The 18,919-nt window shown below is 46.3% G+C and overlaps 1 protein-coding gene across 8 annotated transcripts in view; it reads right to left on the bottom strand.

Moving 5' to 3' along the window:
• Positions 1–3,057: 3,057 nt before the first annotated feature.
• pdlim5a (PDZ and LIM domain 5a) overlaps positions 3,058–18,919 on the bottom strand; it is a 292,715-nt gene continuing 276,853 nt past the window's right edge. For all 8 annotated transcript variants that reach the window (XM_038792764.1, XM_038792763.1, XM_038792761.1 and 5 more), the window contains 3 exons: positions 13,927–14,047; positions 13,457–13,572; positions 3,058–7,337 (listed from right to left, as the gene is read on the bottom strand). In XM_038792764.1, coding sequence (XP_038648692.1) covers positions 7,248–7,337; positions 13,457–13,572; positions 13,927–14,047 — 327 coding nt within the window. In that variant the 3' untranslated portion in view covers positions 3,058–7,247. The remainder of the gene's footprint in view (positions 7,338–13,456; positions 13,573–13,926; positions 14,048–18,919) is intronic.

Here is an 18,919-nt window from a genome sequence, read left to right as displayed (position 1 = left end):
ACTATGTGGAGTTTGTACGTTCTCCCCGCGTCTGCATGGGTTTCCTCCCACAGTCCAAAGACGCGCAGGTTAGATGGATTGGCCACGATCAATGCGCTGGGTCACGGGCTTAGGGTGGGAGTGTGGGCCTCGGTAGAGTGCTCATTCAGAGGGTCGATGCAGATCTGATGGGCTGAATGGTCTCCTTCTGCACAGTATGGATTCTAACAGATCTCTGGTATAAATGGATGACTTTCTCACAGATGATCCATGTAAAGAACTCTACATTATGCCCCCATTGTAGAATATTTGTAGATTAATTAAAGAGACTCATTCCTCACCCAGCGCATGGATCCAAGAATTGCAGGTAGCAGTTGCAGTAATTTCCTTCATAATCCTGAATCTTTTGTTTGACCAGACATGAAGCAGAATTTTCACAGCCGGCAATTAAGTCTATTTAGTTAGATGCCATTTTGTTGTATTCCGCAATGTCGTAATGCAGTTTCCAAGCTCCTCTCTAGACTATCGACATTCATGATTCATGTTTTCTTTGAAAATAATAATATTTTTCTGAAGCCAGCCGTGATTTGGTTTACAGGGTTTTTTGGTCTCTACGCTCCTAATTCAATGCCTCAATAAACCACAAAATCCAATTACTAGTTTTTTGAAGATGAATTATCTGTAGATTTGGCCCTGTTCTGTTTGAATAGTTACTTATGCGGTACAAAAAGTACTTGTATGTAGGTTAACCTCTTTAGAGGCCTCCAGTTTTTACCTATTTCTTTTTCACTCACATCCTTGTAAGTAATTTAATTGGTCTACTTTGTTTGCTTAAGATGCCAGTAATGTTCGATTCTCCAAAGACAGAAGCTTGTTAATTATCCATTCCTTTTCAATTCAGTACCTCACAGCAACTTGTCTTTTTAAATATTGACTTATTGTTTTTCAATGACTTACCTGTTCAGCTCAATGCAGTAAAATCTGTTCTGAACAAGTAACCACTAACCACAAAAGCCCAGACCAAAGGAACGGTGCTCGCTACTCATTACATTTACAGCAGCTCACAGGCGTTTCATGGGCTACTGAGTAACAGGTTAGGGTACTGAGACAGCCGTTACGGCATAGCACCCTCTACAGGGGATCTGCAGTGTGTGGGAGCAAAGCAAACAACGGCAATGGCGCGATTCACCTAAATGGGAACAAAGTCCCCTAGCGGGCGCTTTTAGCCGCGTGTTTCTCGATGCTCACAGTGCAGAGAAACACCTGGCTATTCAATGCGGCTCGCGTTGGATAAGGAGCCTGAATGGGGAACACACGGCCGAGGCGGCACATAGCCCCGCTTTATACGGACGCGAATGGCGTCCCGATCTCGGAGGCCCCTGAAGCGATCCCACCCGGTGGTGGGGGGGGGGGGGGGGGGGGGGGGGAAGGAGGTCAGGGATTGCTTTTGGGGGCCTTAGAGAGCAGCATTGAAAAATGGCGTTTCAATCTCTCGCTATATTGGGGAGTTCCGGCAAACGGAGCTCCCCACTGTACAAATTGGGGCTGGTCGCAACACACACCGTTCAGGCCCCTTATTCAATGCGAGTCACGTTGAATAGCCAAGTGTTTCTCGGCACTGGGAGAATCGTGCCCCATGACAGCAGATCTCCTAGTAGGAGCAGCTACAGGCAGCACTAGCATGCAATTACTGCTGTAGCACGACAGTAGGCGCACACTGAATGCAATGTTACCTTTTTTTGATAAATACTCTTGAATTAAAATGAATGCCAGACTACATTTGAAGAGGGCCGATTTTCCTTATTTAGTGAGAGAGTCAGCAGTGCCCCTCCCCTGAAGTTCCAGAATTTCTGGACAGCGTAACGCGGAGGTTGTTGGAGGTTAGGGGGAGAAGGGGTGGCGGGCACAGAGACATCGGAATCAGAAGTAAGAATAGGCTACACCGACCCTTGAGCTTGCTGCACGATGCAATAAGATCATGGCTGATCAACTCCACTTTTGCACCCTACCCACCCCCCCCCTCCTGTCCGTTGAACCTCTTTGAGGCAAAAAAAAATCTATCGATCTCTGAGTTGAATACACTCAATGACTGAGGCAGCCACAGTCCTCTGTGGTGGGGGAATTTCAAAGACTCACAGCCCTCTGACTGAAGAAGTTCTAGAAGGGCCAACACCTTTTTCTGAGGTGACGTGTTTTGTGAGCCAGTGTTCCAAACTCCCCAGCCATTTGCCTCTCAGCAGTTACCCTGTCAAACACTTGAAGAATGTCACACATTTCACTGAAATCACCTGTCATTCTTTGGAGTGTTTGTTTAAAATTTGTTTCTATTTGCTGTGCCGGTATTTATTGAGGGGTAAGTTAAGAGTCAGCCATTTTGCAGTGAGTTTGGAGTCACATGTAGGCCTGACCAGGGTATTCCAGCAGATTCTGTTCCCTAAAGGACATTAGTGAACCAGATGGGGTTTTCTGACAATCATCCATGTTCATCATTAAACCATTTTACATTTGAGTTTAAATTCCATCACCTGTCATTATCCTGGGTCTCTGGGTTACTAGTCCAGTGACAGTACCATTCGACCACCGCCTCCCTTATAGAACGTCAGAGAATGTAGGCCCATTCTACTCAACCACTGGTTGAAATGGATTTCGGGGTTTCCTTATCTTGACCTGAAGTAGTGAGTCATATTGGCACACGGTAGCATTGTGGATAGCATAATTGCTTCACAGCTGCAGGGTCCCAGGTTCGATTCTGGCTTGGGTCACTGTCTGTGCGGACTCTGCACGCTCTCCCCGTGTGTGCGTTGGTTTCCTCCGGGTGCTCCGGTTTCCTCCCACAGTCCAAAGATGTGCAGGTTAGGTGGATTGGCCATGATAAATTGCCCTTAGTGTCCAAAATTGCCCTTAGTGTTGGGTCGGGTTACTGGGTTATGGGGATAGGGTGGAGGTGTTGACTTTGGGTAGGGTGCTCTTTCCAAGAGCCGGTGCAGACTCGATGGGCCGAGTGGCCTCCTTCTGCACTGTAAATTCTATGAACTAGAAATAAAGAAGAAGTCAAAGAACTCTTGGAAATATATAAACTTCTTTTAAAGATAGCGGGACAAAGATTTATTAATATGTATATAGGAAAGCAAACCATGTTATTATTTTTGTTACAATCGAGCGACTGATTGAATGGAAGCACATCGACAATCAAGCATTTCGGTTCAAATGTAAACTCATTGTATATGTTTATAAAATAGGCATGCATAAATATAAAAGCAGAATCCTCTTACAACTCCTTTTTTTAAATTCCAGGTATGTTTCCAAATATTGTTTTTGTGATAGCTCTCAGCATCTCAAAGCCTTTTTAAAATCAATTCTAAACATATATTTGGAAGTTGGGTAAACTCAGTTAGCTTGACTATTTGACGTGTTCCCTCCTCAAATGGTTCAAAAATATTTATAACAAGCTGTTCAGTAGTGAGGAGTGGGAGAATGTCCAGAGCATTCTCTTTTTGAGTTGTGTTTAAAAGGTTTCAATTTGCTTGCTAACAAAGGTTAACACGTAACCACAGTCTATCTGCATCATCCACTCAAACAGATGACAGGTTTAGTACAAAAAAGTTAACCATTTTCTATAAGTGCACTGGATATTGTACAAACCTAAATCAGTTCCCAGGAAGGCTATGGTGCAGAGAACAGACTAAAATAAGCCAAACGCAACTCCTGCTCACTGCTGCAGTAACATCCTATATGGGCGATATAACAGGTGTCTGGGTGTCCATGGGATCCAAACAGTACAGAGGGCCATTCGGCCCATTGAGTCTGTACCGACCCTCTAAAAGAACACTCTACCTTGACCCACTTCCCCACCCTATCCCCACGCATTGGGCACGGCCAATCCACCGAACCTGCACACCTTTGGGCACCAAGGGGCAATTTAGCATGGCCAATCCACCTAACCTTGGTGGGGGATTAGCACCTGGTAAAATATCCACTTTGCATCCTCCTTTTAACACAACCCTGGATGATCCTCCTTCATTGTGGCAAAACATTTAGATTAATGATCATTAAAAGGAGATGGTACAAACACACACATTGACATTGTCGTTCATTCCATCTTCAGTGTGCACATACAGAACCAGCCCACTTCTACTAGCTCTCAATGCTGGAGCCGAATGTCAAGGCATCTATTAAAAAAACATTACAGTTTTTGAATTTCCCTGGGTGACTATTACCTCCTCGGATGCCCAATACATGTTTCAACATTTGAGTTCATCTGGAGAAACAATGTTCCGATCCCAGAGTTGAGACAAAGAAAAACGAGCAACATTTTTAGGCATTTTCGTGGCACTGTATAACTTGAAACAACAAACAAAGCTGATGACATTGGATAACGCTCCTGTGTTGCTCGAGTTAAGACCTTAGCCTGTAACCCCACACACTCGGCCACCTCAAGACATAATGTGGGCCAACAGTCCTCGACAAATTGAATAATGTGACAAGAGCTAGGTAGTTTTAAGCCATGTGCTTTAGTTTCTTTCTCCTGGGCTGTAGGGCTATCCTGTTACCCAGCTGTACATTCAAATCAAACTATCCAGATACAGCAGGCAAGACCCAAAGTGTGCCGTTCCGTGAAATAAAAGAAGTCACACTGGAATATGAAAAAATTAATTTCGAGGCTAAATCGTCTTTTTGCCCAAGTAAATGATCGTATTGGAGCTGCTCCTCTGTCTTTGCAAAACTTTTGCATTAACCTGCGAACCATCTGAAGAATATTTAACCTGTACATCCGGTGTTAAAAATTAAAATACATTACAAGCCTGGTTTATACATTTGAAAAACAGCAATGTCGTGCAGCATTGTTTGTGTGACCAGCATTGATAGGTGGAACTCATAACCAACCACGTAAATTGCACATGTCAGCATTAGAAAGGTGGCCTCCCTGTCGGATAGATGAACATGCATGTGCAGACACAGCTCCCTGCATCGCGCCAGTGACTACACGTTGCACGAGCAAAGCAAGCACAATTTCAACTGCAGAGGGAAAACATGAAACATTCTGGCAAGAAATGTTCCTCATCCACAGCCACATAGTCTCAGCTCGAACAATTTTCATGGACCTGAAACATTTGGCAGTTGTTTGCATTTAAGGCAACGCTGGTTACAGCAGCACCGCAACCCCTTTTATAGGTTTGCCAACCCAATATGGAGGCAAATGCGGCCCGAGCGTCAAAGGAATGCATTTGAAAACTGCCCCTCCACTCCCGCCGCCTGTACTGCCATACCCTGGCCCCTCCAGTCCCACCGCCTGTACTGCCATACCCTGGCCCCTCCACTCCCGCTGCCTGTTCTGCCATACCCTGGCCCCTCCAGTCCCGCTGCCTGTACTGCCATACCCTGGCCCCTCCACTCCCGGTGCCTCTTCTGCCATACCCTGCCCCTCCAGTCCCGCTGCCTGTTCTGCCATACCCTGCCCCTCCAGTCCCGCTGCCTGTACTGCCATATCCTTTCAGGTGCATTGCACTGCATGAGCACAACAGGGCAGTTTAGCTTCATTTCAGGCTACAAAAAAAAAAAAAGAGTCCAGGTGCCCATTCCCTAAACAGATACTCTGCACACTTAACCAAATAGAAATCCGCAGAAATAAGTGGCCGATCGGGGCAGTCAGATCACCCCTCCCCTTCCCCCATGGCAACAGGTGCCTTGATCAATAATGCAAGGGGGAACGTGGAAGTAGAGGGGAGGATGGAAACATCATCCAGCCAGAAGCACGCGGTCATCTCAAGGTGCAACATAAACCTCCTCACCCCCGCCGACACCCCTCCACCCTCCTCACAATAGTTCCGGACAAATTGAAAATTGTGCAGTTTTAAACTAAGCTCCATTATCCAGTAACAAGTAAAACTCTCCCATTCATCCAATGATCCAATGGATTGCAGCGTAGCTCAGAGACAAAAAAGCTGAATTCCAGATTACCCCTGGTTTCTACTGAGGTACAGAAGCACATGATCCAGTTTAGCATTGTGGACCCACATACAGCTAAAGTGCCTACGTCAAGAGAAACGGCAAGAGATTGCGCACAGGCCCACTTTCAAATCTGGAATCCTTCTTTCTCCCCATTCCTAGTGAACATGACAGTATGCAATCATTGGCAAGAAGCCCCCTCCCTCCCAAAAGACTTGGCTCTCAAAATTCAGATTATCAGCAGGACGCCGTGTGGGTGATCCCCAATCGCTTCTACCCCTCAGAAGAGACACTCATTTAAGACACACCTCACTAACTTTGTTTAAAGTCCAGTAGATTTATGGTTGAATAAAAAAAAAATTCTAGGATCACCAGAGAGTCTGGTGGTTGCATTATTCCCAACCACAATCGTGATTTGCATAACAAGGTACCATTCAATTTGAGCACCATTAAACAGTTGTTTAAGGTGTTTCACAAGACCTGTGAAATCCTTGCAAGACTGGGACACTGTTTCCTTCAATTAATCTTTTTCTTTGAAGTTATGCATATTCCAACAGGGATCAATCAAGCGTTCATGATTAACTCATCCATCAGGTTTGGTGTAAATAGATCACTATTTCCCTTCATAGACCGCTGTCAAATTCCATCAAATTTGCTCACAAGACCATAACCGATGGTCGATGTATTACTAAAATCATTCCTTCCAAAAGAAATTCACGGTCTTAAGGACCTCAGATGAGCAAACACTACTCAGGCAATGTAACAAAAAAGAACCAGGTCTATTCTGATTCTATCAAGGGCAAGAATTCAAAGCAGTTATTTGGCGTGATTTCATACTAATTGGGCTGACGTTAAATTTGGAAAAGCAAGTGTTGTGTTGACATTTAGTATGATCATTTTACTTGAATTGCTACATCATCGCATGGGGGGGTCTTTACAGCAACGGAAATCATTCACGCAAATTTTGAATAAATCAGAGTCATTTGTGTTTGAAGGTTCCATTGTGTCTCTCAACAAACATTATAGGTCGCTAAAAGATTGAACATAGTTTTTTGAACGCAGTTCTTAAGTGGGTGAAATGCAATAACTTCACAACACTGGGCCACCAACCACCCAGTATTCCCAGTTAAAGATCCAAGCAGAGCCCCAAACCAAAACAGATTCAAACACCTCACACCAACCCCTTCAAACCCCAATGACTAAGTTATATCTTTGATGCCTTTCACGGCAACAACAAAAAAAAAGCAAATTATTCCTTTGTTTTTCATCTCTTCTATAGCTTCTCTTCAGTCCTCCTCTTCTTTGCATCTCATCAATGTGCGTTAGATATTTACGGCATGAGCATGTTTCTTGCATAGCAGCTTCTCCTTCTTGGAGAAGAAGGTTTGACCCTCCAAATTTGCACAACACACCTGAAATAAAACAAAAAAAGCCAATAAATAACACAAAAATATCAGAAAATTTGAGGCCTATTCTAACGCACAAATAAGAAAAATGTTAAAATTTCAGCCTGATTTTGCCAATAAAGTAAGATTTGTTCAGTATTCAGACAGTCATCGCTAGAACCTACCCCTAAACCTCACTTCCATTAGAGTGGCACGGACTTGATTAATCGCGACCGTATCTGCCCCGTGGACAGATTACAACAACAAATAAAGCACGCATGAAGTGAGTTAAACTAAAACAATAACATTTACATTTTCTGACAAGAAAGCTAAATATTTTTATTTGAAACATAAATATTAAAATATATTAAATTAAAATGAAAAATGAAATGAAAGTTGCCACAGGCCCTGAGGACAAGAGGCTGCTTTCCCCTTTTGAGAGAAAGCTAACTGGTGGTGATTTAATCCGAAGGTCTCCACACCTCAGGCGAGGGGCAAGGGGCGCGATTCTCCGCTCCCCACGCGGCGTGGGAGAATCGCGGGAGGGCCCCCCGACAAAATTCATGCCCCCCCCACCGCCCCCGGCTCGGAAGAATTGCCGTTCGCTGTTATTCACAGCGAACGGCGATTCTCCGACCCGGATGGGCCGAGCGGCCTGCCGTTCGCGGCCGTTTCACGACGTCGGCAACCACACCTGGTCACTGCCGTCGTGAAACGGGAGTGAGAAGCCCGTTTGGGGCTTGTAGGTGGCCGAGAAAGGAAAGAGCACCACGACTGTGCTCGGGAAGGGACAGGCCCGCAATCGATGCCCACTGATCGTCGGGCCGGCGTCTCAATCGGACGCACTATTTCCCCTCCGCTGCCCCGCAAGATCAAGCCGCCACGTCTTGCGGGGCGGCTGAGGGGAAAGATGGCCACCGCGCATGTGCGGGTTCGTGCCGTCGGCGTCATGACGTCAGCCGCGCATGCGCGGTTTGGAGCCGGCCAACCTGCGCATGCGCGGCTGACGTCATTAGGCGCACTGGCCGCGTCATCCTCGGCGCAACGCCCCCGCGGCCAAGATTTACGGAGCGCCGCTCGTAGTCCCGCCGGGAGGGGAGAATAGGGGGCGAGGAGCGGCCTCCGAGGCCGTCGTGAAATTCGGCTGAGTTCACGACGGCCCTCCTGATTTTTCCCGGGAGCGGAGAATTCCGCCCCAAGTTTAAAAAAAAATGTTTTTATTGGCATTTTTCAATTTTACAGAGTGATACTTCAATGTCTGATATTTCCATTTCATCCAGTTTCTTATTTACATACATCTTTCTTGGTATATATTCTCCCCCTCCCTGTTCCCTGTCCCACTCCCTGCCCCCTCCTTGGTCCTCCCCACTTCGGCCCCGGGTGCTCTATTGCTGAGCTCCTGGTTCTTTTTTTTCCCCTGCGTTTTTTTTGCCGGCCTTGTGGGTTCATTGGGGGGGGGCTTCCTGCCCCCTATCCTCACCCTTCCCCCCTCCATGTTTCTCCTGCAGCTGCCCTGGGTTTCTTCCTTAACTCCTCCCCCCTTTGTACCTCCTTGAAGTGTGTGTTCTTGTCTGCTCTCCCTCTTTCCCTAGTCGCTGTTTGCCTCGAGTAGATCTTGAAACAGGCCCACGAGTTGCCCCCACGCTCTTCCAACCCTCGGATGGGGTACTTGATCTTCTCCAGGTGGAGAAATTCTGATAGGTTTGCCAGCCAGTCTGCAGCTGTGGGTGGTGCTGACAGTCGCCAACCGTGCAGGATTCTTCGGCGTGTGATTAGGGAAGCGAAAGCAAGGGCGTTGGCCCCCTTCCCCCATGTGTAGCTCTGGCTGCTCCGATACCCCGAAGACTGCCACTCTCGGCACGGATCCACCCTCACCCCCACAACCTTGAATATTGCCTCGGAGAAGGCTGTCCATAACCCTACAAGTCTGGGGCAAGCCCAGAACTTATGGGGGTGGTTGGCCAGGTCTCCCTGACACCGCTCACATTTATCCTTCACCTCCAGGAAGAACCTGTTCATTTCGGATCTGGTTAGGTGCGCTCTGTGCACCACTTTAGATTGAATGAGGCTGAGCCTCGTGCAGGAGATGGAGTTGGCCCTGCTCAGTGCTTCGCTCCAGAATCCACAACCCACTTCCGTCTCCAGTTCGTCCTCCCATTTTTGTCTGGCTTTGTCCAGTGGTAGTCACCGTCTATAAATGTTCCCACAGCTCCCCCCACCCACCCCCCTCTTTACTCTCCATGTTTATCAGTTCCTCTAATAGTGTGTCTCTGGCCCTGGGGTATCTTGCCGCCTCCTTGCGGAGAAAGTGTTTGATTTGGAGGTGTCCTGTTGGTAGTTCCAGGCCTTCTGTCAGCTCGCCCCAGGTTGTTAGTCTGTCCCATATGTAGAAGTCCCTGACTGTTAGCGTCCCCCTGTCCTGTCTCCATTTTTCAAAGGTGGTGTCGAGCATTGCTGCTGGGAAATTGTGGTTTCCGCAGGTGGGGGCTATGGTGTTGCTTGTGATTCTGACCACAGAAGCTCAGGTCAATAATATTTCTGCACTGTATTATTCTGTGATGCTGTGAATAGATAAAAAATCCGAGGAGCTGGATTCTCCGTTTCTGACGTTCGGAGAATCGCCGGTCCCGAGCTGCAAAGGCTGACACGCTGCAGCCGCGCACACCTACACCCCGCACACACGCGCGGGTCGCGCCAGAAAACATGGCGCCGGCTGTGCTGGACCGCCTACCCGCGCACCCCGACCCCATGGGGCTGGTTTAGCGCACTCGGCTAAATCGCTGGCTTTTAAAGCAGACCAAGCAGGCCAGCAGCACGGTTCGATTCCCGTACCAGCCTCCCCGGACAGGCGCCGGAATGTGGCGACTAGGGGCTTTTCACAGTAACTTCATTGAAGCCTACTCGTGACAATAAGCGATTTTCATTTCATTTCATTTCACAGCCCACTCCCTGGCCACCCTGCACCACGCCCCTCCAGCCCTAGTAGAAGCCCTCTCCGGCCAGAGGCACGGATCTTGGCTGACTGTGGCGGCGCTGGACATTATCCGCACGCCGGCATGCCAAGCCCCCGACCGCTGGGACCACAAGTGGCCCACGCCGTCAGGAACTCGGCCTATCGGGGAGGCGGGGCATCGCAGGTGGTCCGGCTGATAACGCACCGACGGTGTAGCGACTGCACGTGTCACGCGTCCCAATGACACCGATTTGGAGGGGGTGGAGCATCGTGAACCGGCGTCAAACAGCCGCCTGCCCTGATTCTGGCGTCGGGAGCCATTCTCCGCCTGATCGTCGTTCCCGATTTTGGCGCCGGGCTACGGAGAATCCTGCCCAAGGCGTTTTAAAGGAGTAGCTGTTAACACACAGGTGGAATGAAAGGCAAAAAGAAAAGCGAGTCAGCTTAAGAGAGGAAAGAAACAATTAGCATTTCTTTACTCAGAACGTTCCAAAGTGCTTCACAGCCAGTGCAAAGCTTTTGGAGTGCAGACCTGTTTTTTGAGGACTGGCAGCAGTTTAGAATTCAGCGAAGGAGGTCCAGAGGATTGATTAAGAATAGAGGAAAATAGAGTACAAGAGTAAGCTTGCAGGAACATAAAAACTGACTAAAATATTCTATAGGTATATGAGGAGAAAAAGAATGGTGAAGACAAATGTAGGTCCCTTACAGTCAGAAACAGGGGAATTTATAGTGGGGAACAAAGAAATGGCTGACCAACTAAATACATACTTTGGTTCTGTCTTTACAAATGAGGACACAAATTACACACCTGAAATGTTGGGGAACACAAGGTTTAGTGAGAGGGAGGAACTGAAGGGGATCAGTATTAGTAAGGAAATGGTGTTTGGGAAATTGATAGGATTGAAGGCCGATAAATCCCCGGGGCCTGATAATCTACATTCCAGTGTGGTCATCTCCCAAGTTTCTATCAACTCTGGAACAATTTCGTACAGATTGGAGGGTAGCTATTGTAACCCCAAAAAGGGAGAGATAGAGAGAAAATAGGGAATTATAGGCCAATAAGCCTGACGACGGTCATGGGGAAAATTCTAGAATCCATTATCAAAGATTCTATTGCAGGGCATTTGGAAAACAGTGGCAGGATTGGACAGAGTCAGCATGGATTTATTAAAGGGAAATCATGCTTGAAAATCTACTGGAATTCTTTGAGCATGTAACTAGTAGAGTTGATGAGAGGGAGCCAATGGATGTGGTTTATTTGGATTTCGACAAAATCCCACACAAGAGATTAGCGCATAAAATTAGAGCGCACATGGGATTGTGGTAGTGTATTGAGATAGATAGAAAACTGGTTGGCAGACAGGAAACAAAGAGTAGGAATTCACAAGTTTCTTTTTCCAAATGGCAATCAGTGACTAATGGAGTACAGCAGGGGTTGGTGCTGGGGCCCCAGCTATTTGCAACATATATTAATGATGTAGATGAGGGAACAAAGTGTAATATCTCCAAATTTGCACACAAAGCTGGGTGGGAGGGTGAGCTGTGAGGAGGTTGCAGAGATCCTTCAGTGTGATTTGGACAAGTTGGGTGAGTGGGCAAATGAATGGCAGATGCAGTGTAATTTGGATAAATGTGCGTCATCCACTTTGGTAGCAAAACAGCAAGGCAGACTATTATTTGAATGGTCAAAAATTAGGAGAGGGGAATGTGCAAAGAGACCTAGGTGTCCTGAAGTTAAGCATGCAAGTACAGTAGGCATAAAGAAAGCAAATTAATTGCTGCCCTTCATAGCAAGAGGACTTGAGTACAGGAGCAGGGATGTCTTGCTGCAATGATACAGGGCCTTGGTGGGGCCGCACCTCGGATATTGTGCATAGCTTTGGTCTCTTTACCTGAGGAAGGATGTTCTTGTTCCAGAGGGAGTGCAGAGAAGGTTTACCAGACTGCCTGGAATAGCAGGACTAACATACGAGAAGAGATCGAGTCAGTTAGGATTGTATTCGCTGGATTTTAGAAGAATGAAAGGGGGGGGGGTCTCATAGAAACCTATAAAATTCTGACAGGACTAGACAGGGTAGTTGCAAGAAAGATGTTCCTGATGGTGGGGGTGTCCAGAATCAGGGGTCACAGTCTAAGAATACATGTAAACCATTTGGGACAGAGATGAAGAGAAATTTCTTCACCCAGAGAGTGGACCGCCTGTGGAATTTGTTACCACAAGGAAGTAGTTGAGACCAAAACATTGTATGTTTTTAAGAAGCAGTTAGATACAGTACTTGGGGCGAATGGAATCAAAGGATATGGGGGAAGGCGCGATCAGGCTATTCGGTTGGATGATCAGCCGTGATCATGAATGGCGGAGCAGGCTTGAAAGGCCGAATAGCCTCCTCCTGCTCCCATTTTTTATGTTTCTATGCTATGAGACAGGTTGGCAATACCTACAGCATTTGAGAATGGGCTGGAGAAATAAGACCCTTGTGGCTTCTGCCTCATTCTCTTTCCTATTTATGCATGCTTCCTCTACTTCCTTATTCCTGTCGTGTCCTCTACCTTTTCTCCCATCCTTGAAGCCCTTCTCTTTTCCACTGCCATCACTTTCACCATTCCCGGGCTATCCTGATGCTTCTCAACCGTAACAGTCTTGGTATTCCTTCATTCCCAGGCAACATCAGGTCGTTAAAGGTCAGAGGTCAATCTACTTTTCTCCTCTCAATCTTTCACGTCTCTGTTCAACATTCAACGCAACTTAAAAACAAATCAAATTAGACTGAGGAAAGATTGGTTTGTCCACCTTTCTCTACATCAGTCTCTCGTCTCATGACATTTTTAGTAAACGTGATGTCTTGCAGTTAGCAGTGGCTCTTATTCTCAGGATATTACGTAGATTCAAAATTTCCCTCTCCCTTATTCAGCATAATACATTTCCTGAAAATTATAGAAAACGTAACAAATGCACCCGGTATGTAACCTGCACACAGAAGCCGTTTGTACGATTGTTGGGAAAGTTACCTGTTAGGTTACGAAAAGACATTTGCAAGGTCAATATGGGCAGAGGAATAGATAGTGCGCAATGCGTGGTGAAAGGAGTGACGAGAGGGAGCAAGGTTCTGTCGACGGGACGTACAGGCAGACGCACGCTTTTCATGTTAAAGGTTCAGAGATCGTGAGCTCGGAGTTAAGCTTTACTTACTGCACATACAAAGCAGGTATCATGCCAAGTGTGGCCCAGCGCTTGAAGGAATTTATCTCCAGCTTCAATGGGAAAGTCACAACCGTGGCAACTGGTGCCAAATAAATTATAATAATCTGTGGAAGGAAAAAGTACACGGGATTAATTCCATAGCCCCTTTGCACGAGGAGCGTTTTTAATGAGCATCAGGTATGATGTCATGCAAACAGAACCGGACTAGAGTACAGCTGCCGGGCAACACATTAGTAAAATATTACTGAAGGTACGAAACTGAATCCCTTTTGCAGCTTCAAAAATGCTTGGTTTTCCAAGACATCAGTTCAAAAGATCGCTTTTAAGTATGAACGGTTTATAGAGGTAGCCACATGCAGGCTGTTACCACCGCAGTCCCCCAGAACAGGGGATATTGAGCATAGCCTCAGGAGTATTGAAATAACTTTCTCGTGCGACACAGTGAGGCGAGCATTTACCTTTCTCACAGTAAGGATCCCCGTCCTCCATGTGGAAAATGTTGTTGCGAATGGGTTGCATGCAAGCCACACACACGAAGCAGTTCACATGCCAGGACTGCTTCAAGGCATTGATAATTTCCTGTGAGGCCAGAAAAAACAAGAGTCAGGAGGAATGATCAAGCCTGCAGGACCTCATTCACATCGTCAACGGAAAGGAAGTTGGGCACAGTCTCTTGCCCAAGAGAAGCAGCGCCATAATAGGAAGAGAAAAATCAAACAAAATTTCACTGAGAAAAGATGATTAAAACCTGCAAGATCGCCAGAGAACAGGTTTCATCCCATGTGGAAGCTCTTTGCAATCACACATAGCAAAACAGATAAAACACACATTTTTGTAAACCAGAATTTGTCCGCAAAATGATCATGCATAATCAATGATCGGTTTCTGATGACGGATCATCGGGCTGAAACATTAACTCTGCATCTCTCTCCACAGACCGGCCAGAATCCACAGCATTTTGCTTTTGTTGTAAGACTCATGTTGGTTTCATATCATCCAACTGTAATAAAAGGTTTTTATGTTATTCAGTCTCTGGCTGTGGATGTTGTCTGCAAGGCCAGCATTTTTTGACCTTCCCTAATGACCCTGAGAAGGTGACAGCAGGCGTTTTTCAAAGGCTACTGCAGTCTGTGCGGTGTGCGGCCATTTTCATACCATGAACAATTCTGAAGTAGCATTATAACAGGGGCATCAAAAAACAATTATACATCACCACTTTCGGAATTATTATAACAGAATAGGAGCGAGGCGTACATTTATATAGCGCCTATCATCATCACCTGCTTTGATCCCCAAGCGCTTTGCGACCTAAGAAGTACTTTTGAAATGCCGTGACCGTTCTAACGTAAAAAGATATGTATAGCAAGCTCCCACAAACCAAAATGTCATGAAAAACAAATAATCCAGTTTGCAGGTTGTTTTGAAAATAATTTTTTAAAAATAAATTTAGAGTACCCAATTCATTTTTTCCAATTAAGGAGCAATTTAGCATGTTCAATCCACCTACCCTGCACATCTTTGGGTTGTGGAGGCGAAACCCACACAAACACGGGGAGAATGTGCAAACTCCACACGGACAGTGACCCAGAGCCGGGATCGAACCTGGGACCTCGGCGCTGTGAGGCAGCAGTGCTACCACTGCGCCATCGTGTTGCCCAGGTTGTTTGAAAAGAATGACGTTGATTGAGCAGTAAAGATTGGCTGGGACGGATAGGTTCCGTAGGTTCTTGACTTCTTTGACTTTACAAGTTTATTGTGTCCAACAATCACTTCTCCATTAACACCACAGTGCCACCTGTATCCCATATATATTATTTATATATGTATATATATATATATGCAGTCAATCAAACAATAAGTGTGGTCTATTAAACAATGAAACCTCCAATCTTAACTCAAGCACTGGGGAACATTAACACTTTCCAAACAGATTCCCCCTCTTAAAGAAAAATATGTTTGCGTTTAACATATATTACCAGAACACAAATGTATATATAATTTTTTTTGCAATAAATTCAGCCTTGATTGTTGCTCCTTCAATTTCTGCAATAAATTCAACCTCTTCTTAAAAACAAAAAAAATTCCACCCTCACGCTCTCTTCCTTATGGGTCTTGTTAAAGACTCCCCTCTTTAACAATTTTTCATAACTTCCTCGAGGCAAGTCCCTTTTTTGGTCAGACTCAGTCAGATAATTGGTAACTGCTATCAACTCACTTGATTTTGTCAATCTCCACAATTCTCCAGCACTTATTTTAGGCTCGCTATGTCAATTTGTCGTCTCTTTTCATTGGCTCTTTTTGTAGAGTGGACATGCTCCCAAAGGGACTTATTGTACATGTGACCCTCTATAGGTGCTGTTCCCAAATGCCCTGTTCCATTCATTTCATAGAAAAAATGCCATATCAGCTGCCTCCACTAGGGCAAGTGTCTCCACTGCCAGTGTACATTTTGCCACTCTTTATATCTTTTTAGTTCCCCCGTCAAAGGGCAACATTTATTTTGATCCCCAGGAGAAAAATGATAAATCCTTCTGCTCTCGAAAAGCCATCACAGAGATTAGCATAAGATGCGTTACTATAAACGATCAATTCCAGTTGCTTAATATCATCTGAAGATGGGAATTTCAAAACACAATTTTAATTTTGCCAATGTTTTGTTTGCTCCAACGATTTCTTCAACTTTGAGATCATTCATTTTAGCGCTTAGCTCTAAAAACAGCAAAACTGACGCCCGGTCTGGTTTGTCTAAATAACCAATTTGGTCGCCCAATTAAACTTCGGAGTTCCTCTTTTTCCATTTCAGAAGCCGCCATATTCTTTTGTGAGACGCTACCGGAAGTAATTGCTATGCTTAATATTCTCCAAATAAGGCTGTTGATATGGAGGTATGCAAACTACTCTGCCTGATTTCTAACCCAATGTATTTGAATGCACCAGAGGCCTGACTCTGATCTTGAACTCCCGTTTGAAGCCCGTTAATAACAGTATTTTCAAATTCGCTACTACCACCCGACAAAAACATTATCTACATGCATCATGAGGTTGCCTGAAGGTTTCCCTCCATGGTGCCAAGAAAACATCACAGGGTCTGCTTTCTACTAAAGACAGCGTCTTTAAAGCGTTTGATAAGGTTCCCCACGGTCGGCTATTGCAGAAAATACGGAGGCTGGGGATTGAGGGTGATTTAGAGATGTGGATCAGAAATTGGCTAATTGAAAGAAGACAGAGAGTGGTAGTTGATGGGAAATGTTCAGAATGGAGTTCAGTTACGAGTGGCGTACCACAAGGATCTGTTCTGGGGCCGTTGCTGTTTGTCATTTTTATAAATGACCTAGAGGAGGGCGCAGAAGGATGGGTGAGTAAATTTGCAGATGACACTAAAGTCGGTGGAGTTGTAGACAGTGCGGAAGGATGTTGCAGGTTACAGAGGGACATAGATAAGCTGCAGAGCTGGGCTGAGAGGTGGCAAATGGAGTTTAATGTGGAGAAGTGTGAGGTGATTCACTTTGGAAAGAATAACAGAAATGCGGAATATTTGGCTAATGGTAAAATTCTTGGTAGTGTGGATGAGCAGAGGGATCTCGGTGTCCATGTACATAGATCCCTGAAAGTTGCCACCCAGGTTGATAGGGTTGTGAAGAAGGCCTATGGTGTGTTGGCCTTTATTGGTAGAGGGATTGAGTTCCGGAGCCATGAGGTCATGTTGCAGTTGTACAAAACTCTAGTACGGCCGCATTTGGAGTATTGCGTACAGTTCTGGTCGCCTCATTATAGGAAGGACGTGGAAGCTTTGGAACGGGTGCAGAGGAGATTTACCAGGATGTTGCCTGGTATGGAGGGAAAATCTTATGAGGAAAGGCTGATGGACTTGAGGTTGTTTTCGTTAGAGAGAAGAAGGTTAAGAGGTGACTTAATAGAGGCATACAAAATGATCAGAGGGTTAGATAGGGTGGACAGCGAGAGCCTTCTCCCGCGGATGGAGGTGGCTAGCACGAGGGGACATAGCCTTAAATTGAGGGGTAATAGATATAGGACAGAGGTCAGAGGTGGGTTTTTTACGCAAAGAGTGGTGAGGCCGTGGAATGCCCTACCTGCAACAGTAGTGAACACGCCAACATTGAGGGCATTAAAAAATTTATTGGATAAGCATATGGATGATAAGGGCATAGTGTAGGTTAGATGGCCTTTAGATTTTTTCCATGTCGGTGCAACATCGAGGGCCGAAGGGCCTGTACTGCGCTGTATCGTTCTATGTTCTATGTTCTAATATTAATAAAACCGACCTCACTGACGAATACCAAACTCTGGAGGCGTCATTCCACCTGTGTACACGTTTATTTAACTTGCAGAGCACCCTTTCTGTGTTTGGCGCCTCTTTCGGAGGACAAAGATAAATTTCTCTTTGAAGTTTGTATGCCGGTTTTCGGGCGGGAGCGGAATTCACGCCATGCCGGTAATTCTCTGGGCCCCGATGGGCCGAACAGCCGTCCGTTTTTGGCCAGTCCCGCCGGCGTGGGTCAGGCATGGTCCCACATGGCGGGACCTGGCAGGTAAGTTGGCTGGGGCGGTCCTCGGGGGCACTGGGGGATCCGACCCGGGGAGTGGGCGGGAGGGGAGGGGCCTGGCCCGCGATCGAGGCGCACCGATCTGCGGGCGGGCCTGTGCCGTGGCGGCACTCCTTCCTTCCGCGCCGGCCCCTGTAGGCCTCCGCCATGGCCGGCGTGGAGAAGACAACCCCCTGCGCATGCGGCAGAATACGCCGGCCGGTCTGTGCATGCGCGGAACCACCCTGGCGGTTCCGCGCATGCACGAGATCACGCCGGCCCTTCATCACTTGCGCAAAGTCGGCCAGTCCCTTCAGCGCCAGTTGGAGTGGTGCCAACCCCTCCAACGTCGGAGTGGTTGGCGCCGATTCTCCCGCCGGTGTGAGGACTTAGTCCCCGGAAAGGAGAATCCCACCCCTGTTCTCTGATGCGAACAGAAGTTCCTCAATTTCTTTACGATGAAAATTAGGATTCATTGACGGAAGACAATATTGCCCAGACTGTGTAAATTGCAAGTCCACAGTTTTTTCTACATATGATGGCCCTGTCGTTATCAACGTCAAGTTTCATGTGTGCTTTCTTCATCAATGGTCAGCTCAATAGTAAATGCATTTTGCTGGATATGACATCCATGTTGATAAAATGATTCCTTCCACCGATTTTACAAGGAGTCACTGCGCTTTTCAGTGATTTAAGGATATAATATCCCCAAAACTGAAATTAGTGGCACATCCAAAATCCCTTACTTTCTTCCGATCTTTTGTCACTTAAGGACCAGGTAACATCTCAACCAGTCTATTCCACGCACTGTAGATGTACATCCGCAGTTTAGTACGGCACAATTGAAGGGTTCTGTGACCAGCACCTTCACCACTGCACTGAAACTTCTCATTTCTAAGACAATGCC

Source organism: Scyliorhinus canicula, chromosome 3, assembly GCF_902713615.1.
Source record: "Scyliorhinus canicula chromosome 3, sScyCan1.1, whole genome shotgun sequence".
Lineage (NCBI taxonomy): Eukaryota > Metazoa > Chordata > Chondrichthyes > Carcharhiniformes > Scyliorhinidae > Scyliorhinus > Scyliorhinus canicula.
The sequence above is the reverse complement of the archived record's forward strand: the minus strand, read 5'-3'. Positions and strand labels throughout refer to the sequence as shown.